At 52.4% G+C, this 23818-nt stretch overlaps 2 protein-coding genes and 2 pseudogenes across 5 annotated transcripts; 2 read left to right on the top strand and 2 right to left on the bottom strand.

Moving 5' to 3' along the window:
* Positions 1–837: 837 nt before the first annotated feature.
* LOC122902336 lies at positions 838–3311 on the bottom strand (annotated as a pseudogene).
* An 8327-nt stretch (positions 3312–11638) lies between these two features.
* Positions 11639–11964, top strand: LOC122901744 (annotated as a pseudogene).
* A 3094-nt stretch (positions 11965–15058) lies between these two features.
* LOC122902333 (tubulin alpha-4A chain) lies at positions 15059–19461 on the top strand. Its single transcript, XM_044241645.1, has 4 exons — positions 15059–15138; positions 16898–17120; positions 17414–17562; positions 17806–19461. Exons 1-4 carry the CDS (start codon positions 15136–15138, stop codon positions 18775–18777), a joined length of 1347 nt encoding a protein of 448 aa, XP_044097580.1. The 5' UTR covers positions 15059–15135; the 3' UTR covers positions 18778–19461.
* An 849-nt stretch (positions 19462–20310) lies between these two features.
* Positions 20311–23781, bottom strand: STK16 (serine/threonine kinase 16). Of its 4 annotated transcripts, none has more exons than XM_044241647.1 (8): positions 23737–23781; positions 23155–23344; positions 22351–22570; positions 21967–22100; positions 21678–21798; positions 21455–21550; positions 20914–21035; positions 20311–20797 (listed from the first exon to the last, which is right to left on the bottom strand). In XM_044241647.1, exons 2-8 carry the CDS (start codon positions 23238–23240, stop codon positions 20659–20661), a joined length of 918 nt encoding a protein of 305 aa, XP_044097582.1. In that variant the 5' UTR covers positions 23241–23344; positions 23737–23781; the 3' UTR covers positions 20311–20658. The 4 variants fall into 4 exon arrangements, with proteins under 4 accessions (XP_044097582.1, XP_044097583.1, XP_044097581.1 ...); XM_044241648.1 differs by lacking the exon at positions 23737–23781 and adding an exon at positions 23683–23713; XM_044241646.1 differs by lacking the exon at positions 23737–23781 and adding an exon at positions 23564–23585.
* Positions 23782–23818: the final 37 nt, after the last annotated feature.

Below are 23818 nucleotides of genomic sequence, written 5' to 3'. Positions count from 1 at the left end.
CCATATATAAGGATTTTAGGGCAAGCCATCTGGTTGGAAGTGGGGGCTTGGAAGCTGTGCTTGCATAGCCCGAAGCATGGGATTGAAATAAGGGTCAATTGTCATTATCAAAAAGTGGTGAGTATTGATGGAGATGCCAGCCATTTCCCCATCATTGCTGACACTGTGCCACTGCTCTGCCTTAATGCCAGCTTCTGGACTCTCTATACCCAAACCTCCTGCCTGAAGGAGACAAACCGCCAATCTGTGGGGTGGGGTTGGTGAGCACCTGCTCTGGCAGATGGCTGGAAGGCACACTTGAGACCCTCCTGGGTGACAGCCACACTCTTGTTGCAGCCCTGGATGCCTGGGAACAAATTCACTCCCCTCCTGCCCTGAAGTTTGGGGGTTTCGCTGTTGATGCTGCAGCCTAAGTGGGTGCCACCCAGACGTGCCGGGGAGTTCCTGCATTGTGGGGCGAGGGCTTTGGCAATGGCAGAATGAAGCCAGTGCCTGCCTTTCCCCACCTTTGCTTCCTCTCCTGCCCTCTCACCCAAGGGCTGATTCTAAGTTTATTCAGCTGCATGTTCTCTAGGGTGAATTCTGCCTCCTTCTCTGCTGTATTCTCCTGGATCCCTGTTCTTCTTGGAATCACATGCTATAATAAAATCTGGAACCAGATCTGGTTTATGGGGCACCCAGGCTGAGATGTCAACCTTCCTGTCTCCCTTGAAGGAGAAACCCCTGCTCCACAAATTTTCCCAAGAGAAAAAGACACTTTTGCAAGATGGTGAGGATACAGCACTTTATTTAGGACAGACACACAGGATTCTGCTAGTATTCACCCCCCCCCACAGACACTATCCATCTAATCCTTCTCCAGGGCATCCTTATCTTCCCAGGCCTCCGAGAACTCCCCCTCCTCCATGCCCTCACCCACGTACCAGTGCACAAAGGCCCTCTTGGCGTACATCAGGTCGAACTTGTGGTCCAGGAGGGCCCAGGCCTCGGCGATGGTGGTCGTGTTGCTCAGCATGCACACGGCGTGCTGCACCTTGGCCAGGTCGCCCCCGGGCACCACGGTGGGGGGCTGGTAGTTGATCCCGACCTTGAAGCCCGTGGGGCACCAGTCCACGAACTGAATACTGCGCTTGGTCTTGATGGCGGCGATGGCGGCGTTGATGTCCTTGGACACCACGTCACCCCGGTACAGCAGGCAGCAGGCCATGTACTTGCCGTGGCGGGGGTCACACTTGACCATCTGGTTGGCAGGCTCGAAGCAGGCGTTGGTGATCTCTGCCACCGACAGCTGCTCGTGGTAGGCCTTCTCCGCAGAGATGACCGGCGCGTAGGTGGCCAGGGGGAAGTGGATGCGGGGGTAGGGCACCAGGTTGGTCTGGAACTCCGTCAGGTCCACGTTGAGGGCCCCGTCGAAGCGCAGGGAGGCCGTGATGGAGGACACGATCTGGCTGATGAGCCGGTTGAGGTTGGTGTAGGTGGGGCGCTCGATGTCCAGGTTGCGGCGGCAGATGTCGTAGATGGCCTCGTTGTCCACCATGAAGGCACAGTCCGAGTGCTCCAGGGTGGTGTGGGTGGTCAGGATGGAGTTGTAGGGCTCCACCACGGCCGTGGACACCTGGGGCGCGGGGTAGATGGAGAACTCCAGCTTGGATTTCTTGCCATAGTCAACCGAGAGCCGCTCCATCAGGAGGGAGGTGAAGCCCGAGCCGGTGCCCCCTCCGAAGCTGTGGAAGACCAGGAAGCCTTGGAGTCCTGTGCATTGCTCAGCCTAAAAAGTGGGCTGTGAAGGGAAATATGGGATACAAAGCAGAGTGGAGGAAAAGGAAAAAAGCCAACTGTTTCAAATTCCCCAAAACTTTACTTAAATCCTTTCCAAGAGCACAAAGCAGGTCCTCATAGGGAGGACCCATTCTCTCTACTCTTGTTTTTCCTCCTCTCTAAACCCTCTTGAGGTCTCTAAGACACAGCTGTCTAGAATCTTATGATATGGTCATTTTTGTCCTCGTAACATCATAACCCATCCAGCTCCATATGTGCTTTCTCCTGACTTAATTTCCCATGTTTCTGGAGAACTTCCCTACTAAAGTCAACAATCCAGAAACCAGATCCCCATCCTTGATGGAGGCCAAACCCAATCACAGATACGTGGCTCAGGATTATTTGGATCCCTTTTTTTCACAGGGCCCTCTCCCCACATCCCTGCAACACAAGGCGAGACTCTGGGAATGCCTACAGACCTCCACAGTTAGGCCAGACAGCTCATGGTCATGTTTACCCTGTCACCACTCTGCCAGCCTCAGGCCAGTTGCTATAGGAGGTAAAGAAGACACCCAGCTCCAGGCCAGAGCATATCCACTGTCTCTCCTGATCCATATGCAGGGCTCCCCCTCACTGATCCCTTTTAAAACTCATCCACAAATAATATAAAGCAAAATAAAACTCACCCAGAAGGTTCTCTTCCTGTCTGGTGTCCAGACTTCTTCACTGCAGGAATCTAGATTCCCGCTTCCCCAGCCCCCTGCCACCACTCACAAGCTTCCGAATTTGGTCCAGTACCAGGTGCATGAGCTCCTTTCCAATGGTGTAGTCACCTCAAGCATAGTTATCGGCAGTGTCTTCCTTGCTGGTGATGAGCTGCTCTGGATGGAAGAGCTGGCGGTACGTGCCCGTCCGAACTTCATCTGCAATGGGCAGAGTTTTAGACACCCCCCACTCCTTGCAGCCTGACTCCCCGAGTTACCCAGAAAGGGCAGGGCCACCAGATCCCTAGTCCTACCCTAGAGGAGCTCCATTCATGCAGGTGTTATGGCCCTTGACTTTGAGTGTTCATCAATGAAAAGGAAAGGGTTACAGAATGACCCTGAGACTTGGGCTGAGTGGCAGCGGATCTGTGGTTTAACTGGCTGCCAGTCCCGTGAGCTACAAATTCGAGAGCTCCAGGCACGGGGAGGGAATTGCTGTGGTGCCCAGGACAAGGTGACACACGTGACAGAGATGGATGGTCACTCACCAATCACCGTGGGCTCCAGATACATAAACACAGCCCGGGGCACATGCTTCCCAGCCCTGGTTTCACTAAAGAAGTTGTTGAAGGAGTTGTCCCCTCCACCGATGGTCTTGTCGCTGGGCATCTGTCGATCTGGTTGGATCCCGTGTTCCAAGCAGTAGAGCTCCCAGCACGCATTGCCAATTTGCGCACTGGCCTGCCCCACATGGACTGAGATGCACTCACACTGAGCAGGCAAAGTGCAGAGAACACTCTTAGCAAAGAGAAGCCTGTCGTGCCTGGACACCATTCCTGCCCAAAATCCTTTCTTGCATGGTTCTCTGGCTGAGGGCAAAGGTTCCTGCTCTCCTTGCCCCACCTCCTGTGCCTAAGGATTTATTGGTGGCCTTGAGGACCCACAGGCAGTGGCTCCAGGGGCCGGGCCAAAACCCTCAGAGGAAGCAGATGTGGGCAGTTAGTTCTAAGATTATAGAGTCTCACTCAGTGACTAAGCGTCTTAAGAGTGTTGAGGAGGTCAGATGAGTCCGGCAGAGCATAATAGTCCAATCCACTCGTGTTCAGAAAGAAATGAAGGGCCATGGGTGAGAGAAGCAGGATCCAAGTGAGGCTTCGGGGATCAGAAACAAGGGAGAGGCTTTGAAAGCAGGAAGAACTCTAGATTTGTGTTACAGCTGAAAGGCCAGCAAGGAAGGGAAGAATGGGCCTGGAATGGCAGGAGATAGGCTGTTCCCTCCTCTCTTGGGTGTGCATAATTCTGGAGTGCAGTGGAGTGGGGTGAAGAAGGTCTTCCCCACAGGATTCCAGGCTGGTGGTCAAAGAACGCCTGGCCCCTAAATCAGGACTTGGATGAACTTCTTGGTCCTGGAAATCAGAAAGTCCAATGCCCTTCCAGAGGAGCCCCATGAGAATCAAGAAAGCTGGACCCTCTTGCTTCATCAAACATTCTGAGCCTCTTCTCTCTGCCTGATGTGTTGACACTGGAGATACAAAGCACCTCATGCACGGTCCGCGCCCTCCAGCAGCCCACTGGACAGGGAAGGGAGACTTCCACACGTTAACAGATGTGGGGCAGCATGGTAAGTGGGATACCAGAATAAGTCTTTTTGCTCTGCTTGAGAAATAATTACCACAGACCTTGAAAACAAGATGAACACATCCATCAGCTTTCCCCAAGCTTGAAGACTTAACCTTGTAGAGGGTGTGGAGAAATGGGAATTCTTAAACAGCTGGTCGAAGCCTAAATTGAGGCATCTCTTTTGGAGAAAAAAAGAATGGGCAAGATCTAGGGGTGCTGATGGCCGTCTTGCTCTAGAGAAGTTCTCACACAGGTGAACAAGAAGAGAAGCCGGAGAGCCACAGCCTCAGAAGCCGATTAAATGTCCTTCAACAGGAGAAGATGGACAAAGAGTGGCGCAGAAGTTGAAATGGATGAACTACAAGAAAGAATCTTACCAAAAAATTCTTTCCGGGAAAAAAAAAAAAAGGCAAATTAGGGAAGAATCATACAACAGGATACCATTTATAAAGATCTTTAACTCGTAAAATAATGTCATGCGTCATTTACAGATAAATTTATATTTTGCTATATATTCTGGTAGCATGTGTGTCTTACAAAAATAAAGAAAGCAAGGGAAAGTATTAACACTAAATTTGGAACAATGGTTCTCTCTGGGAGAAAAGGGCGGTGTATGCAGTTGGAGAGGGATTCTCTTTCTTAAGCTGGGTAGCAGGTGTTTATTATATTATTCTTTATACTTTCCTGCCTGGAATATTTCATAATTTTTAATGAGGATGCTGTCTCCATAAATTTAACACTTGCCTGGCTTTTAAAATATGATGCAAGAGCCTTGTCTGATGATTTTGAGAGGACCGGGATTAAATCATACATCGTCATTACTTCTCTATTTGCCTTGAGCAAGACTGTTGACCCCTTTGTGGGTCTCCCTCCATTCCATGAACTGGGGCAATAATAAGAATGCCCTCCTAGAATTACAATGGGGATTAAATGAAAGAAGGCATAGAAGTTGCCTAGCTCACTGCATGACACATACTGCGGCACCATACCTGTTGGGTCCCCTCACCAACTCCCATCCCCCACCCCTCCTGTCGTAGTAAGAGAAAGTAATGAATTAAGCTGGGGGGATTGCTTAGGGACACAAGGACTCCAGAAATCCTCATATCCCACAGGGAGGACTGACAGGGTTTACCAGTCTACTGGCAAGGCCAGCCCTGGCAGTTGCAACTTCCAGCCTCCCCGGGCTCTATCTACAAAGCCAGACATCATCTTGGCCCCCATGACTTCTGGCCCACACAAGGCGTCTCTGACCTGTTGGGTAAGCTTGAGATATTAGAAATGACGCCCCTTACTGTGGGGCAACAGGTTTGGGGCAAAGCACTCAACCCCTGGAATCACCTAGATTCAGCCTCAAACCCCATCCCTCTGTGACCTCAGACAAGTTCCTTCTCTTCAGCTGCTCCACTGCCCTTTCCTTGAATGTAAAACTAGTGTGATCTCGCACCTGGCAGGCTTTATCATTACATCATTTCGTTCCCCTGTACTAAGCATTAATTAGGCACCAGCTACTGTGCTAAGCACTCCACATACATCAACCCATTTCATCTTCACGACAACCCTGTAGGTAGGTCCTTTCACGACACTATTTTGCACAAGAGGAAACTGACACTCAGGTTAAGCAAGTCGCTCAAGGTCATGAGCAAAACCAGTAATATTCAGAGTGGGAACAGCTTGGCTCCAACCATGCTCTTCACTGCTTTTCTATCCCTTCTGGTGGGGAGCCTGGCAAAAGATATCAAAGGATCCCCACGCACAGCCAGCTCTCGATAAGAGGGAGCACACTCTCTTTCCCTCCGCCTCCTCCTCACTCTCTCTGTTGAAATAAGGGGTCAGATCAGATGCATTGGCTGGGCAGGGCTGCAAGGATGCGTCCCGACAGCCGGGAGAGGTAGGACCAGAGGGAGGCCAATGATGAATCTGCTGTGGGGCCCAGGGTTTGTAAAGAGCCTGTACTTCCTGTTCCAGTGCTGCTTACTCCATCCTCCCTACCCCTAGATCCAGAGCCTCTCAGCAGCCCTGCACCTGAGCAGAGACTCAGACCTACATCCTGGTTACCATCACTCTGTCCTCCACCCCTGCACGAGCTCTCATGTACCAGCACACTTTGGGGGGCACACTCACATATGGAAGTTTCTTTCCATCTCCCCATCTCACCTGTGCACACAGGAGCCCCAGGAACACCTGGAGTCCTAGGGATCCCTCACACCACTCGCCTGGGTCCACTAGGACCCTCACTAGCATGCCCAGCCCCCGACCTCTGTTCACCATGCTGCTTGGCTGGGTGCTGGGCTTGGGTTGTCTGTCTGTCTACTGCTCGATGAGAGGCAGATACAGGTCTGTGAGAGACCTACAGCCACCGGCCTCCTTATACTCTCCGGTCAGCTCTCAGCAGGGAAAATGTTGTTAGAAACTGCCCCAGGAGGGCAGGCCTGTTGACTTGGTTACCAAGTGCTGGGCTGGGCTCAAACAGGGCAGCAAGGTGGGTTGAGTAGAGGAGGGGATCGGCCAGTTCCCCCATACAGGTCCCCCCACTGTACCGGTACACAGGGTCTCCGGCTCACTCAGTCCCATTTCCTGGTGGCTCACTGGCGGGGGAGGACTCAGAAACCAAAGCCCCTGAGCTCCAGAGGCAAGGCCACCCTTAGGGCAGGTGAGGACTGGAAGTGGAATGTGGGTGGCGCTAAGAGAGTGCACTGAACCGGAAATAATGAGTCCTAGGGCAAGAGACCAAGCCTCAGGGTCTTCGGGTTGGAAACTCAGAATATTATAGGACATGGGGAACTAGAGCTCAGTCTTAGGACCAGTTCTGGCATTTAAGGTCTTTTCCCACCTCAGTTTCCTTATATGTAGAATGGGGGGGAAGTGGTATGGGGAGGATGAAAACAGATAAAGAATGCTTAGTCTAGAACTGCTGTTGTTCTCCACAGGGAGAGAACGACCAGGAGCAGGGGCTCAGGGTTCCTCCTCAGGGCCTCTCCCTATTCTAAGCAAGTGGCTGCCAGACTACCCTGGCTTTACTTCTTCACACGCATCTCCCTATGACCTCAGGCAGACTTATGAAATACAAAAGTGACTCTGTCACATTCATATCCCATTTTGTGCCTCTTGAGGGGGCTACACCCCTTATCTCCTTTGAGTCCCTCAACAGCTTTGTGAGGTAAGCAAGGCGGGGCCTCCATTCCCCTGAGGGAGAAAAGGAAATGGAAGCCTCTTGCGTCTGGCCCAAGATCACATGGGGGCTCATTAGTGGTAGAATTAAAACCCACCTGGGACTCAGGCTCAGTGCTTCTCCCCTCTCCACAGCTATTTTCCTTCTCTAAGAAGCTGATGTTTGACAAAGGAAGGAAGGAAGGAAGGGAGGGAGGGAGGGAGAAAGGAAGGAAGGAAAAAGAAAGGAAGAAAGAAAAGAAGAAGCAGATGTTTGAACTGAGACTGAATGCTAAGGAGTCAACTATAACAACATCTGGATCATGGATCATAGTGTTCTAGATCAAGAGAACTGGTGAGGCTAAACGAGCCAGCCTGGTGTGTTCAAGGAGAAGGAGAGAGGTGGGGAGGGAGCTCTGCAAGATGAGAACACAGAGGTAAAAGAGTCTTGGAAGAATGGCTTCCATTACTGGACAATGGGAGGGTATAAGCAAGCATCTTTGCCTACTTTGTGTTTAAGAGAAATTATTGCTGCTGCTGCATGGAGGAAGCATTATAAGGGTAAGCAAGTCCAGGTGTTCAAAAGTAGAAGCAGGACAATAGTTAGAAGTCTACTTTTGGCATCCAGGAATGAGGGATGGTAGTTTGGAGTGGAGCAGGGATTGTAGGAAGTAGCCGGGTTCGAAATAAAGTTATAGGACATGTTAATGTGGAGTGTGCAGATCCACCTAACAGCCTTACTGCCCCCTGCCTCTATTTTGTCTTTACTGGTAGGGTCCTGAATTTGTATAGTTATTTACCCTTCCATTTGCTCAAGGAAGATGGCCTTTCTCAGACCTAGGTGTGAGTATAAATTACTCTAAACCATTAATGGTAATTCCATTCCCTCCTTCCAACTACTGGTTTAGGCAAGGGGCTAGTAAGATATGACGGAAGTCTACAAGGAGGCTCGAAGACAAGGATTTTCTCCCTGTGGGAGGACATCCACCTTTCCAGCCTTAGTAACTGAGAACGTGACACTTGGAGCTGCTGCAGTCATCTCGTGATTACAAGAGAAGATGCCACCAGCCCTTGAGGATGTCAGAGCAGATAGCTGGAAATACTGGAGTTGTTGGTGACATCATTGAGTCAACTCTGGAACTGCCCTACACTCAGATTTCTTGCAGGATAATAAATATCCTCATTGTTGAAGCCTCTGTTAGTTAGGCTTTCCATTATTTGCAGCCAAGAAAATTCTAAGCAAAAAAGAGAGGAAGGAGAAAGGGAAAGAGGAATGTAGGATGATTCTAGGTTTTTAACGTAAGCATGTGGGTAGAAGACTTGGAAGCCTTAGGACAGAAGCATTTTTGGCAGGGAGCAGGGTGAGAGTGGGACTTTGGGAGTTTTACTTTGAATTTGTGATGTTTGAGATGTCTAACAGGCTTTTAAGTGCTAATGTCAAAAAAGCAAATAAACATGTGAATCTGATATTCAGAGAAGTCCTAAAGAACATATAAATTTGCGACTTCTCAGCACATAGGTAATATTTCTTTCCATTCTATTCTTTCTCTTTGGTTTGTGAATGTATACACTCTAGTTCTATTCCTTTTTTAATGACCCTAAAGTGTTACAGTAGCTTTTTATTAAGGACATTTAACAATACATCCCAAAGTAGAGATAATATAATAAAACCCCATATACTCTACATTTACCTTCAATAACAATTGCTCCTTTGGGGAGGAAAAGAGAGAGCCTGCGACTGAGCCTTGGGAAACACCCATTAGGGGTAAGCCATCAAAGACCACCAAGAAGGAATGGCTGGAAGCAAGAGAAGGGTGTGTCATTAAAGCCAAGAAGAAAGTTTTTAAAGGAGAAAGGAAGGGTCAATTATCTCAAACATTGTTGAGAGGCTGAAAAAGATGTAAAAATGTGACCTTCTCAGGTCATGATCTCAGGGTCCTGGGATCGAGTCCCACATCGGGCTCTCTGCTCAGCAGGGGGCCTGCTTCCCTTCCTATTTATCTGCCTGCTTCTCTGCCTACTTGTGATCTCTGTCTGTCAAATAAATAAATAAAATCTTTAAAAAAATGTGACCTTTAGCTTTAGCCAGTTGGAAGTCACTAGAGATTTTGGCAAGAACATCTCAATAGAGAATGTGAACCAAGCCTGCAGAGACAGTGAAGAGGAGAGAAGACGTGTATATCTCCCTTTGGAAAGATGGTGCTGTGAGACAGAGGACAGCTGGTAGATACTCTAGTCTTAAAAAATGGAAGGATATGCACTAAGGCTCAGTTCCAACTTTCCCAGATGGAATCAGTGGAGACATTTTAAATTTTGAGGACCTTGTTGCATGGCTGCAAGACAGAGGGGAGACTCTGGGAAGAAGTTAGAAAAGATGGAGATAACAAAGGGCAAAGGGAAGAGGGAAAGAGATCCAAAGACAGAGTGGTCTGCAGGACACCCTTGTAAGGTAGACAGTCTAAGCAGTGATTCAATTGGAAAAATGAAGTGAGGAGCATCATCTTCTAGATTCTGTACATGTGTGTGAATGTCCAAGTTTTCAGGGTGCCTGCATGTCTCAGTTGGTTAAACGTCTGCCTTCAGCTCAGGTTGTGATCCCAGTGTCCTGGGATCGAGTCCTGCATCAGAGGGGAGTGTGCTTCTCCCTCTGCCCCTCCCCTCTGCTATGTCCTCTCACTTGTGCTCTCTCTCTTTCTCAATAAATAAATAAAATCTTTTCAAAAAATGTTCAAGTTTTCAATCTGGCAATATGGATTGCTGCCTGTACAACCACCCAGACATTATGGCTCTATTCAGGAGATACATACATACTCCAGGTCACGTGCACACATGCACGACTGTACACACATATAGTCCTCATATATATTCGGTCTTTGTGTAGGATAACTGGCTCACAGCTGCTAAAACCCTTGGAATTTCATTAAGTGTTGAGAGCGATAAAGATATCTTTTGTTGGGGCACCTGGGTGGCTCAGTAGGTTAAGCCTCTGCCTTCAGCCCAGGTGATGATCTCAGGGTCCTGGGATGGAGCACTGAGCGCCAAGCCCCACCCCCCTCTCTGCTCATCAGGGAGCTTGCTCCCCCGGTCCCCCGCCTGCCTGTCTGCCTACTTGTGTCTCTGTCTGTCAAATGAATAAACAAAAAAAATTTTTTTAAAGATATCTTTTTTACGCTAATGAGGTGTCATTTGGAAAGCACCTAGGGTTGGGGGCAGGTGGCCAGTAGAGTCAACCAAGTGTTAGAGGGTTGGAACTTTCAGTCTCTTCTTCACCTCCAGGGAGGAGGTACCCACCCAGAAAATGTAGAATAAGCTCACCTCAAGAGCGGGGAGAGGAGCTAGAGCAACCCCAGTGGTCGGTGATTCCATCCACCATGTCTATGTAATGAACCTCCATAAAAACCCAAAAGGATGGAGTTTGGAGTTTCTAGATTGGTGAACATGTGAAAATAATGGGAGAATGGCATGCTTGGAAAAGGCATAGAAACTCCTTGTCCTTTCTCCACACCTTGCCCTATGCCTCTCTTCCATCTGACCATTCCTGATTTGTATCCTTTTATAATAAACCAATGATACAGAAAGTGAAACATCTCTCTGAGTTCTGTCAGCAACTCTAGAAAATTAATCAAACCCAAGAGGAACTCATGGGCACCTCTAATTTATAACCAGTTGATCAGAAGCCCAGGAAACAACAGGAGTACTGGAGAGGCAGTTGTATAGGACTGTACCCTCAGTCAGGGGAATCTGATGCTATCTCTGGGTAGGTAGTGGCAGAATTGAGTTAAATTGCTAAGACACCCTGCTAGTGTCTGAGCATTGCTTGGTGGTGTATGGGGAAGCCCACTCCCAGAGTTAACACCAGAACCTATTTAAGATATAAATAAACTCAAGGCATTGGCAGATTGCCTTCCTTCTAGAGACTCTAGAGCAGAATCTGTTCCTTGCCTTTTCTTCCTTCTAGAGGCTGCCCATATTCCTTGACTCATGGCTTCTTTCCACCTTGAAAGCCAATAATCACATCACTTTGACCTCTGCTTCTGACCTCTCCTTCCTTGACTCTGTCTCTCCTGTCGCCCTCTTCTACTTATAAAGACCTTTGTGGTTATACTGGGCCCACCCAGAAAGTGGAGAATAAGCTCATCTCAAGACATTCACCTTAGTCACATCTGCAGTGTTCTGCCACGTAAGGTGACAGAGTCACGGGGTTCAGGGATTAAAATGTGGACATCTTTGGGGGACGATTAATTCTGACTATCAGAGTTGCTAATTGGGAATGCAAGCCTGATATAGCCAGATCTTCCAATTCTTTTCAAGATAAGCTAGGAATCTAGGTTTTTATATGACTGTGCAGAAAAAGTTAACACAGTTGGGACTGCTCCTTAGAAAGTTCTGCTGGTCCCTTTCCAGCGGTGACGACCTCCCCACGAGAACATGCCCCTCGCGAAGGACCTCCTGCACCCGTCCCCGGAAGAGGAGAAGAGGAAGCACAGAAGAAGCGCCTGGTGCAGAGCCCCAACTCCTACTTCGTGGACATGAAGTGCCCGGGATGCTACAAAATCACCACCGTCTTCAGCCACGCACAAACGCTAGTTCTGTGTGTCGGCTGCTCCACTGTGCTCTGCCAGCCCATGGGAGGGAAGGCGAGGCTTACAAAAGGATGCTCCTTCAGGCGGAAGCAGCACTAAAAGCACCCGGAATCAAGATGAGCGGGACACTACCCCAATAAACAGATTTTGGATAAAAAGGAAAAAAAAAGAAAGTTCTGCTGGTAAGATTACCTCAATGCCCTTGGCCTGCATTGAGAACTTGGCTCTTAGAGTGTCAGTCATTCAATAGTTAAAGGACCAGGATGGTTTTTTGTGCCTAGACTGTGTGTATGAAGAATATGATTTGTGCTGTGGGGCACCTGGGCCACTCATTCGGTTAAGCACCTGACTTGATTTCAGCTTAGGTCACAATCTCAGGATTGTGAGATTGAGCTCCTCATTGGGCTCCGTGCTGGGTGTGGAGTCTGCTTAGGATTCTCTCTCTATCCCCTTCTCTCTGCCCCTTCCTCTTCTCTAAAATAAATAAAAGTCTTTTTAAAAAAGAAAATGGCTTATGCTGATCAGCTGCTTTTCTTCTAGGAGTCTGGAATTTGGGTACGTGCAAGGCAGAGGTGTCTATGTGACCAGCCCTCACGACAAGTCTTAGGTGCTGAGTCTCTAACAGGCTTCCTTGGGCAGAACTACTGCAGGGAAATGTTGCTCCTCTTCCATTTTGGAGGAAGAGAATGCTGTGGGAGTCCTCCCGGGAGGGAGAGGGCAAACATTCCTTCAGATTCAGCTCATGTCTTTCCCCCTTATGATCCAGCTGTGCAGCCTTCCTACATCACTAATAAACCTTAATAGTTTATTTAACAAGTAATAAACCTTAGCTAGGGGGTTATTTATCAACTTTATGCTGAGTCCTTCTAGTAAATCTCCTGACATGGGGGTGGTCTTGGGGATGCTCCAGAACGAAGGCAGTTCCTGCTTTTTCTCATATATTCTAACCGCTATGGGGATGAACACTGTGAGGGTCAAACAAAACAATTCAGAGAGGGAACTTGGCCTCCAGGCTGCCGATTTGCAACTTCTGGCTTCTTAGAGTTCTTAGAGTTCTACCCTAATTTTATTCCCATCTCAGAAGTGAAACAATTCTTCTGACACACATTTAGCCAATGCTTACCCTGTGCTAAGCACTATGCTAGGATCTGGGGACACAAAGATGAATAAGATCCAATCCTTACCTGGAATGAGTCTGCAATTTCTAAGAAGGCCATGTACACAAATAACCGCAGCCTGGTGTGCTAGCGCACTAAAGCAAAGGAATGAGATGCTCCAAGAACCCATTCAGATGCTTACACGGCACTTTGCTGTGTATGTACACAGCCCCGAAGTTCATCTGGTCCTCACAATCTGAAGTTATCCCTGTTTCACAAAGGAAGAACCTGAATCTGAAGGTCAAAGGAGTTTAAGGGTTTTGCCTGAAAGAGCTCAGGGCTTTTACCATACTCATTCTTCAGGGATTGGGGATGCACAAGGGAAAAGGAGGGCCCGGGAAGGTCTGCAAGAGATTGTATGCTCGTCATCACCAAGGGTCTTTGCTCTGTAGAGACCATGACCCCATTTCCCAAAGCAGCTTCACTATACGACCTTGCCCCTTTCCATGTTTATGAATGAGTCTTGTTCTCCCAACCATACAGCAAGTGCATAGGGAAGAGAGACCTTGTCATGCTTCACTGTGTTCCTTTCCATGCCTTGCCCAGGTAAGGTGTCAATTAGCTATTTTGTTGGCAGGAAGTTGCCATTGTTAGTTATTTTAGCCTACTGTGTTGTCATGTCAGAGAGTCTAGTGGTCCAAGGAAACGCTATCATGGAGATGCAGGTGAATCATTTCCAAGGAACTAGACTGGGAGACAGGTTTCTTCATGGTATGCGGATGGGCTCAAGGGGAACTTCCTGATGATTTCCCCAGTGAGGGGAGAGAGCTAGAAAATGTAAGGCATGCAAGTGAAAGCAGAAGATCGATAAGGGGCACCTGTATGGCTCAGTTGGTTAAGCAGCTGCCTTCTACTGCGGTCATGGTCTCAGAGTCCTGGGATCCAGCCCCATATAGGACTCCCTGCTCAGCAGGGAGTCTGCTTCTTCTCCCTCTGTGCTCTCTCTCCTCTCGCTCTCTCTCTCCAATAAATAAATAAATAAATAAATAAAATCTCTTTAAAAAGTAGATGGAAAAGCCCATTCTTGCAAGAAATGGAAATGAAATGTGGAAAGAAGGGATAATTGATGTTGAGGCCTCTGCCTGAGCGCTAAGGGGTTGAGATGTGGTCGCAGATGCCGGCCCCGGCCAGGAAACAGAAGAAGATGAGAAAGTCAAAATCAGCTATGATACCAGAATCTCCACTTTCTTTTTTCCTCTTCAGAGTCAACGCACATTTTGATACCTCACAACAATGCTTTCAGTGTAGGATCATCGTCTCCTTTTCACCGATGAATATGCCAAGGAGTCAGTGAGGTTAGGTCACTTGCCCAAGGTCACATAGAACAGTCCGGCTGTGAACGCAGGTCCCGAGGGCTTCCGCCCAGAGCTCTGGCTGTTCTGGCGGCAGGGAAGCGGGCAGGTGTGGGTGGCGAGGGCTCGCTAATAGTGACGGCGTTGATGACGGGGCCACTGACCCGCCGGCAGCCGGTGAGCTGCGCCAGATTCCTGGGGTCGGCCCTCGCAGACAGGCTGCGGAGCTTGGCTCTGTCGGGGTACTCTGAGGGATCGGCACCCTGGGGCTCAGACTGTGCAGCTCCTTGTCCTCGGCCGCCCACAGGCATTGGCGAAGGCCAGCCGTCCCGGCCGAGGACCAGCAGGCCGTGTGCCGCTGCAAGGGGTTCCCCCGGGACTGGCGGGAACCACCAGGGAGGCAGGGCGGGGAGGGGGGCACGGGCGAAGGCCCGCTGAAGCCACTTCGCAAGGACAGCCTCTACAGCACCCGGCCTAAGTCAGAACACCTGGGCGATGGGCGCCCTGGGGATTCAGGTGCAGGCGAGATGCGCCCTGGCACCGCGCCCTGCGTCCCTGTCGTGGAGATCGGGAACCCAGGGTGTCGGCTCAAAACCTGGAGCGAGGGGCTGAGGCCCGCATCGGTACACCTAACCCAAGTGCGGCAGGTGAGAGACCCGGACAGGACAGGGGGAGGAGACCCGCCCTGACCCCTTCCCTTAGCGCCGCCTGCTATGCGGGGGCGTGGCCTCCGGGCCGCTCAGTTCCTAGTGGGCGAGCGCAGCGCGCGGGCCCCGCCCCCCGACTATAAGAGCGGTGCGGCACTGCAGCTAGCGCAGTTCTCACTGAGACCCGTCACCCGGACTCTACGTGAGACCCACCGCCCGGACTCACCATGGTGAGTGGGCCGCGCAGGGATCGCGGCTCTCCCCTTATTGCCCTTCTCCTTCGGGACCCTCCATTCCGAGATGCTCCGGACCCCCATCCGATGTTCCCGGGCTCGAGGACGCGCGAGGGTTTGTGCATTCCCCCACCCCCACTCTCTCGTTACTTTGGCCGAGCCGTGCTGTCCACTTTTGGAGGCTGGGGAAGGGGGATGGAGTGGGGTGGGATTCTTCACTGAGAGGAGTCCTTCTGGAAATCGCCTCCTGCTCCAGTAAGCATTTGTGCCCTAATCCTCCTGAAGGGGAGTCGCGATCCCGCGCCCAGTCCTTTCCGCGGATGAGGGAGACCCGCTGGGCTGTCCTCCGCCCCAACCTCCCGCCGCCCCCCCCCCCCGCCCCCCGCTTCCTGGATCTGACCGAACACGTGCTTAGCCCAAGAAGGTGGTAGGGGGTCACATTACTTGGTCCAGCATCCCCCTTTCCTCCGACTGTGTGTGCATCCCTCCTACCCAGAGCCCCCCCTCCCCGTGACTCAGCACCCCGATTCAGAGCCGGGAGGGGTGGCGGGAATGGGGTTCGGCGTTGTGAGGCGAGCCGGCCCCTCTCCAGCTGGAGCCGAGCGAACGGATGGGCAGAGACAGCTGGCGCTGAGCGAGAGTGCGGGCCCAGGCCAGGTTGGGGGGAGGGGAAAGAGGTGTGTGTAGGGGGGTGATATTTATAGCCCAGGAACGGGGGCCGAAATCCTATCTTCACTTTCGGCTGGGATGTAACTGGAAAGAATCTAGAAGGGGGCGAATGCAGGGCCCTGGTGCAGGATGGCGCTTACACTCCGCACCGCAAGGCGGGTTACCTCTGGGGCCTCACCCCAGGTTCCACTTCCTTTTCTGGGTATTTGGAAACCGTCACCCCGCCATTTCGGCGTTAGGAAGGGAGGCTGCGTGAGCCCTGCGCCGCACCACTTTGGCTCTTTACGGGTTAATTTCAGACTGGCAGGGATGAGCCTAAGGCGCCTAGTGCCCCAGTGCCCACAACCCTTATTGCCTGCACTTGCCATCTGCACACTTTGCTATTTCCGTGAGGGCTGCGCGGTGGATGAAGGTGGTGAAGATACCCAGAGTGCGGGGGTGGAGGTGGGGAGAGCCTCCAGCTGGGATTGATCTCCAGAGCCAGATGGGATTTAAAGGTGGGGGAGAGGGCATCCTGATGGCCAGTGTGTGGAGTCAGTTGATGCCAGATCAGAAGGCTGAGACCTTTCTGCAGCCCACAGGAAAGAAAGGGAGAGAGTTGTAAGAAATTCTAGTTAACCTTCCAAGAGGGCTTCTGGCTATAAACTCATGCCTCTGGAACACCTATCCCTTCTCAGGCTGGAGAAACTGGCTTTGGGAGTAGAAAACTGGAAACAGTTGAGAAGTTGTGTGCTGTTGTCTGTTTCTGCAGTGTTTGCCTGTCTTTCATATGCACTTGCCCTCTCTGTCCTCCCTGAGTGTCCTGTGAGTGTGGCAGGGTCATGAGGAGCCACAGTTCTTACTTGACAAGGTCCCCACAGAGAAGTAAGCTAAGGGATTTTTCCCTACTGGGTGCCTCCAGTTGTCAAGTCCTATGTGGGGGAGCCTGGGCAGGCTGCCAGCCTCTTCTGACCTATGCCCAGCCCCAGGCCTCCTCTTTTGCCAACAGACTCACCCTAGCCGGTAGGCAATGGGGTGGAAGAGAGGCTCATGAGGTGAGGACTGCAGATGTGGTGCTTATACTGTGTCCCCTCTCTTTATCCCTCAGCGCGAATGCATCTCAGTCCATGTGGGGCAGGCAGGTGTCCAGATGGGCAATGCCTGTTGGGAGCTCTACTGCCTGGAACATGGGATCCAGCCCGACGGGCAGATGCCCAGCGATAAGACCATTGGTGGAGGGGATGACTCCTTTACCACCTTCTTCTGTGAAACTGGTGCTGGGAAGCATGTGCCCCGCGCGGTGTTTGTGGATCTGGAGCCCACAGTGATTGGTGAGATGAAGATGGGGTGGAACTGAGGGGAGCAGACAGTGACTCCAAGCTTCCCTCTGCAGGGATGGTGTCTAGACCTGGCTTTCCTGGCCCTACCAGCTTTGCCCTGTTTGCAGCTGATCGAAGGCTAGCCTGGGTGGTGGATCTGGGTTTCTCACCCACTGCTATCACAGGCCAGCAGAAGGATAAGCTTTTCCACACATCTGACCACAGCTACTGTGCTGGGGGAGGGCGATCCCTGCTGAGCATGGCCTTGTGGTTTTTGCCCTAATGATGTGTTTGCGCCCTACCAGATGAGATCCGAAATGGCCCATACCGGCAGCTCTTCCACCCAGAGCAGCTCATCACTGGGAAGGAGGACGCTGCTAACAACTATGCCCGTGGTCACTATACCATTGGCAAGGAGATCATCGACCCAGTGCTGGACCGGATCCGCAAGCTGGTGAGAATCTGGGATGGAAGGGAGGGGGCTTTTGAGATGATGCTAATGGTCAGGAAATTATTTTTTTCCAGGACCCATGTTGGGGGGGTCATCTCTAATTTTACTATCTTATGCTGCTGCTATGAGATATTTCCTAGTCTTGGCCCTGACTCCTGAAAGGGTTCAGGCATTTGTGGAGTCAGAAGGTAGAGCTCTACAGGCCCCTGACATACCTACATGCTCTTTCTCTTTCCTGCCTTTCAGTCTGACCAGTGCACAGGACTCCAAGGCTTCCTGGTCTTCCACAGCTTCGGAGGGGGCACCGGCTCGGGCTTCACCTCCCTCCTGATGGAGCGGCTCTCGGTTGACTATGGCAAGAAATCCAAGCTGGAGTTCTCCATCTACCCCGCGCCCCAGGTGTCCACGGCCGTGGTGGAGCCCTACAACTCCATCCTGACCACCCACACCACCCTGGAGCACTCGGACTGTGCCTTCATGGTGGACAACGAGGCCATCTACGACATCTGCCGCCGCAACCTGGACATCGAGCGCCCCACCTACACCAACCTCAACCGGCTCATCAGCCAGATCGTGTCCTCCATCACGGCCTCCCTGCGCTTCGACGGGGCCCTCAACGTGGACCTGACGGAGTTCCAGACCAACCTGGTGCCCTACCCCCGCATCCACTTCCCCCTGGCCACCTACGCGCCGGTCATCTCTGCGGAGAAGGCCTACCACGAGCAGCTGTCGGTGGCAGAGATCACCAACGCCTGCTTCGAGCCTGCCAACCAGATGGTCAAGTGTGACCCCCGCCACGGCAAGTACATGGCCTGCTGCCTGCTGTACCGGGGTGATGTGGTGCCCAAGGACGTCAACGCCGCCATCGCCGCCATCAAGACCAAGCGCAGTATTCAGTTCGTGGACTGGTGCCCCACGGGCTTCAAGGTCGGGATCAACTACCAGCCCCCCACCGTGGTGCCCGGGGGCGACCTGGCCAAGGTGCAGCGCGCCGTGTGCATGCTGAGCAACACGACCGCCATCGCCGAGGCCTGGGCCCGCCTGGACCACAAGTTCGACCTGATGTACGCCAAGAGGGCCTTTGTGCACTGGTATGTGGGTGAGGGCATGGAGGAGGGGGAGTTCTCGGAGGCCCGGGAGGATATGGCTGCCCTGGAGAAGGATTACGAGGAGGTGGGCATCGACTCCTATGAGGATGAGGACGAGGGAGAAGAATAGAACAACTGCCTGGACCCCACTCACTATGTTTATTGCAAAATCCTTTCGAAATAAACAGTCTCCTTGCACGGTTTCTTGTCCCCTCTGTGAGTGCTTGAGCTTCTGCTGCCTTCCTCTCTGTGCTGCTGCTGCCTGCTGCTTCTGCTGCTGCCCTCATTTTTGCTGCCTGTGACCCCTTTCCCTTCTGTGGCTGAAGGTGAGACCTGCCAAGGGGTCCATGCCAGGACCAAGGAAACATGACCCCGGGGACCTTGATGTAAGACCCCCAGGGTGCCCAGGATGGTAGATAGGAAATGAGGACTTACTCCCGGACCTGTGCGTCCAGCTGCAAGCTGTTGAAAGACACAAGTTTTCACTTCCTTTCCAAGTAGGAGTTTAAGTCCAGCAGTTTCTGTATTTGAGTTAGACTGCCACCCTGTTCTTCCTGCTGCTTCTGCATTCACCGATTCTGGAAGCTTGGCCCCGGGCACTTCTGTGCGTCATGAGGGCCTGGGACCAGGACTGGGCTGGCCCACAGTTGCTGGGCATGGAGCCTAGTCATGAGCTTGGGGGATGGGAAGGGACAAGGGCAATCTCCTAGCGTTGTCTGTGTCACCGCACCTCTGAGCAGCTTCGCACAGCTGTCTCTCTTGCTGCATTGCTGGGGCCTAGGGTTGTGCCATTAAAGTCAGGTCGTCTCCCCTCTGTTTGTTCTTTCTTTCTGACCTCAGCCTCTATGCTAGCCCAGGGAGCCTCCTGCCAGGGCCCTGGGGGAAATGCCAACATTGCTAATAGGCACCCCAGGACCCACATCGACGTCAACATGTGGGGGTGAGCATGGCTGCAGGGGGGGTTGGGGGGATGGGGATGAAGCTTCAATCTTGGGAGCAGAAGATGTCAGCCCTGCCCTTCCCTTTCCCTCCCTGGTGATTCAGGGACGCAGTGCCCTTCCCTAGGGAACAGGTTTCAGCCCAGCAAAGCCAGGGCCCCTGTTTACTCAGCAGAGTAGGGCAGGAAGTGGCAGCTGGATACAGCCACGCCACACGGGCCTCATTAATCATTAACCATGTGTGTGCTAGAACCCTCTGGGAGAAACTCGGGGCCAAACGGCTGCCACCTCCACTCCCCTCACCCCCAGGCTGAGGCCGGGAGAGACTTGCTCAGCTTTGGTCCAAAAGCTTCCTCAGGTGTCTCCACCCAAAAGCCCTTGCCTGGCAAACCGGCTGGGCTGCTCTGACTCAGCTACCCACTCCTGGGAATGAAGAACAAACTGAATGTGCTTCTGGGGTGGGGGGGGCATGGTCCCAGTTCTTAGCACACAAGCCAACTCGATCCAGAACAGTGTAAGTTTCTGAGACAGGCTGGGAGAAGATATGCCTCCTCCAGCCAGCCAGGTCTCCGGTAAGGACACCTGCCTCCTTAGGTGGAAGGACGAAGTCATGTCACTCCTCACGAAGCCAGTCCCTCTTCCCAGTCTGTTCCCTTGGAAATGGCAACCAGACCTCAGGGCCCTGGCCCCTCTTCTCTCTCCCTCCAGGAACAATGAGACTAAGATCCACACCAAGCTGCTTTCACTTTATTCTTCTATTTATACATTCTCCTGCTCCCAGATGTGAAGGCAGACCATGATGTAGGCTCTGCAGTCCTGCTCAGAGCCTTTATAATTCTATCCATTTCCCTTTTCCCCCTCTCCCAGCCTCGTCCACCCCAACTCGGTCAGTCCCCCTGTCCAGTTGTTGCTCTTGGAGATCAGAGAGCAGAAGCAGAGAAATAAGACTGAGTCAACTGTCCCATCCACCTGCCCCAGTGACAAGAAAGCAGCCCTGGAGAGACTGGATGGAGGTTCTGAGGGATGGGAGCCAAGGCACAGGGGCCACCTTCTCAATGTGGCCACTGGTTCATTCAGATTTGGGTGGTGTGCTGGCCTGAAGCTGGGGGTTGCAGTGCCTCCAACTGACTGAGAAGGAGAGAAACAGGAGGGCGCTGCTGGGGATCTACAGTCATCATGGAGGTCAGCAGCTGCCGCAAGGCTGAAGAATGCCTGTGGAAGGAGGTGGGCAGAGTGACTAGAGGGTCGCTGTTCCCCGTGCTAAGGTTCCAACTCTGCTAATGGCAGAGAGGAGTCTGAAATGTTTTGGTGTCCCTTTTATTGCTCACCTGGGGCTCTGCGGGATGCTGAGTTGGTTCTGCACAGCAAGGGCCACGCTGTCACCCTTCTGGAACACCATGTCATACGGGCCTTCCCCAAACATCATGGCGTAGAGCACGCAGCCTAGGGACTGAGCATAACTTGGTTATTCCTTGGCAGGGGACCAACGGAGGTGATTATCTCTCCTCTTATCCTGTAGTGAAAGGTGACTTCGTAAGCTAGAAAGAATATGCTGACTTCAGCCACAGGACATCACCAGAGTCCAGAGAAACTGCCAGTTCGCTGGAGGCCTCTGTACCCCTTGCTTGACCACTGCCTTCAGCCTTGCCACTTAGCTCTACTCAGTCTGTTAGAAGGGCAGGATTATACCACTTCCTGAGCAGCTGAGTACCATGTCAGTGACAGTTCCCAGGAAGGAAGTCGAGGGGGATGGGGACATACATGGTTCCTGGGGCCCCATGCTTTTGAAACCAAAGTCCCACCCCTCCGTCACACAGCAGGCAGAACAGCACTCCTCCCCCGCCATGTGCCCGGCCACACGCTCCTCACCCAGACATCAGTGCGCTCGTCAATGACACAGTGGCTCTGCACGGAGAAAAGCTCTGGGGCTCGGTAGGAGATGGTGCATCGCTGGGCTGCCCAATCCTGGAACAGTGGCCCCACAGCTCAAATGAGGGGCACAGGTCATGGTCACGTGATCAAACTGGGGCAGGCCAAAGAAAAGGTTGAGGATGGGGAACAGGAGGGGAAAGAAACCTGGACACTCTTTTACCTGCAGGGCTAGAGCCTGGCGGGAGCCCTCCACATGGATGCAAGCTTGATTCATGGAACCCAAGTCCATTAAAATTGGCTGCCCCTCATCTCCAAGCAAGATATTGGTGGGCTTCAGGTCCCTGTAGGGAAGTGGAAATGGCCCATGAGCATCCCTGGATAGGGAGGCTAGAATCCCTCGGGACAAAAGAATCATGGGTACTGTTCCTCAGGAGGAGAGCAGAGACCTCATTCCTTTTGGTGAGGCCCTTCCTTTCTGCCCCATAAGCACACGGGGCCCTCCCACTGACCTGTGGGCATAACCTCGGGCATGAATGACCTCAAGGCCTCTGCAGATACCCAGCAGCAGCTGAAGGATCTGATCTTCAGTCAAGAAGTTGCCTTTGTCCTTTAGCCTTTCTATCTCGTTCCACAGCGTGCCCCTCTGCAACACAAATTTCCCCATAGTTGGCCATCTTCTGAGCCTCTGCTTCCTCTTCCTAATCCCTTTCCTAGCAACTCTTTCACCACACACACTAGACACCTCACGGTCCCACTTGGGTTCCTCTAAACCCCAAATCTGCAGCGGCCAACCCCAGGACACGGTCTCTGCTTCCTAACATGCTGGACTACTCACACAGCCCTCGGTAGATGATTCTGTTGCAAGCCCCTCCATTGCCAGGAGACTTTCTGACCTTGAAGAAGGGCAGCAGCAGCCAGGCCTCATGTTTAGTGCCCCGCTCCCTCAGACAATAAGCCACAAGGCGAAGGATGTTGGGGTGATGGAAGAGGCGATGCATGTCTGCTTCTCGTTGGGCCTCCTCCCGATCCTGCTGCTCGTGACACAGGATCCGCTTCAGGGCGTAGAAGTGTCCATCATGTAACCCCTCCACTAGGTCCACATAGCTGAACCCACTGTGGGCCAAAGGGGTCAGTGAAGGACCACGGTCATCTCCCACACTGCTTGGACCCCGAGGAACTCCCTGGGGAGAAGGGGAGGGGGGCATCTTTCCCAGCTGGCAGAAACCCTCCCAAGACATGGCTTCAAGAGAAGTCTGAAGATTTTACATTCTGAGCTCAAGAGTAGGAAAACCATAATTCGAGGTACTCTGGTCATAATGCACTGTTCTGCACATGAGAAATGCTCCATAAATATTACATGAGTAACAGTCAACATTACCAAGTGCTGGGAGCCAGGCCCTGGGTGAGGTGTTTTATACGCAATATCTCATTTAATCCTCACAACTCCATCACCAACAAAAGACAATTATCTCCATTAAGCAGATGAAGAAACCATGGCTTTTCAAGGTCACACAAGGTGGATCCAGGAGCCCCGGCCCCAGAATCCACTTCCTTGACCACCATGTCACTAGGCTCTCTGAGGTGAGCTAAGAGGATAGGTTAAGAGAATAAAACTTCTATGCCCCTATCACGTGCAGACTGCTGTCCTTCAGTCACCCGAACCCTGGGGACTAGCTAAGTGATTTCCAAACACTCACCCCTCCCCCAGTTTTTGGATGAAGAGGTAGCGCTTATTGTCAATGATGACAGTTCCCCGAGAGCAGACACACAGCGCGTGGCCCATAGTGTCTCAGTCATCCTCCTCAAGGGCGGTCGGAGGCTGCTGACAGCTGCGTCCAGGTTGAGTGGGCTCTTCCAGGCGATGCGCTGGGGGCCCAGCGGATCATGCTGGAAGGAAAAGAACAGCAGGGTCGTGGGTCAGGCACGGTCCAGACGATCCCTCAAATACTAATGTGGAAAGCTGGCGCCCGGGTCTCGGGTCTCGGGTCTCGGAACGTGGAGAAAACGGGCCTTGGCGACGCCAGCTCCAAGAAGGCTGGGGTCGGGTGCCTTAAAGCCTCCGGCCACGCAGCGACTGCAAGGCCGCTTCCTCCAACCCTAGCCCACCTCTGAGCGGCCGCCGCTCCCCCGGCCATCGGGGTGCAACCGCAGGGCAGAGGGTAGTCCGGCGGGGTGCGAGGCCCAGACCCACCCCTGGCAGGGCCCACCCCCTCAGGAAAGCCCACCGCCGGCCTCTGCGCGCAGAGCCCCGGGAAGGCCAGCCCCGACTCCCCACTGACCTGGCTCGGGCTGTAAAGAAGCGCCGGGGACCGGAAGACGTGGATACGTCATCAGTCCGCGCCGGCGTAACGGCCCGCGGTA

The sequence above is a fragment of the Neovison vison genome, chromosome 3 (genome assembly GCF_020171115.1).
Source record: "Neovison vison isolate M4711 chromosome 3, ASM_NN_V1, whole genome shotgun sequence".
Taxonomy (NCBI): Eukaryota; Metazoa; Chordata; class Mammalia; order Carnivora; family Mustelidae; genus Neogale; species Neogale vison.
The sequence above is the reverse complement of the archived record's forward strand: the minus strand, read 5'-3'. Positions and strand labels throughout refer to the sequence as shown.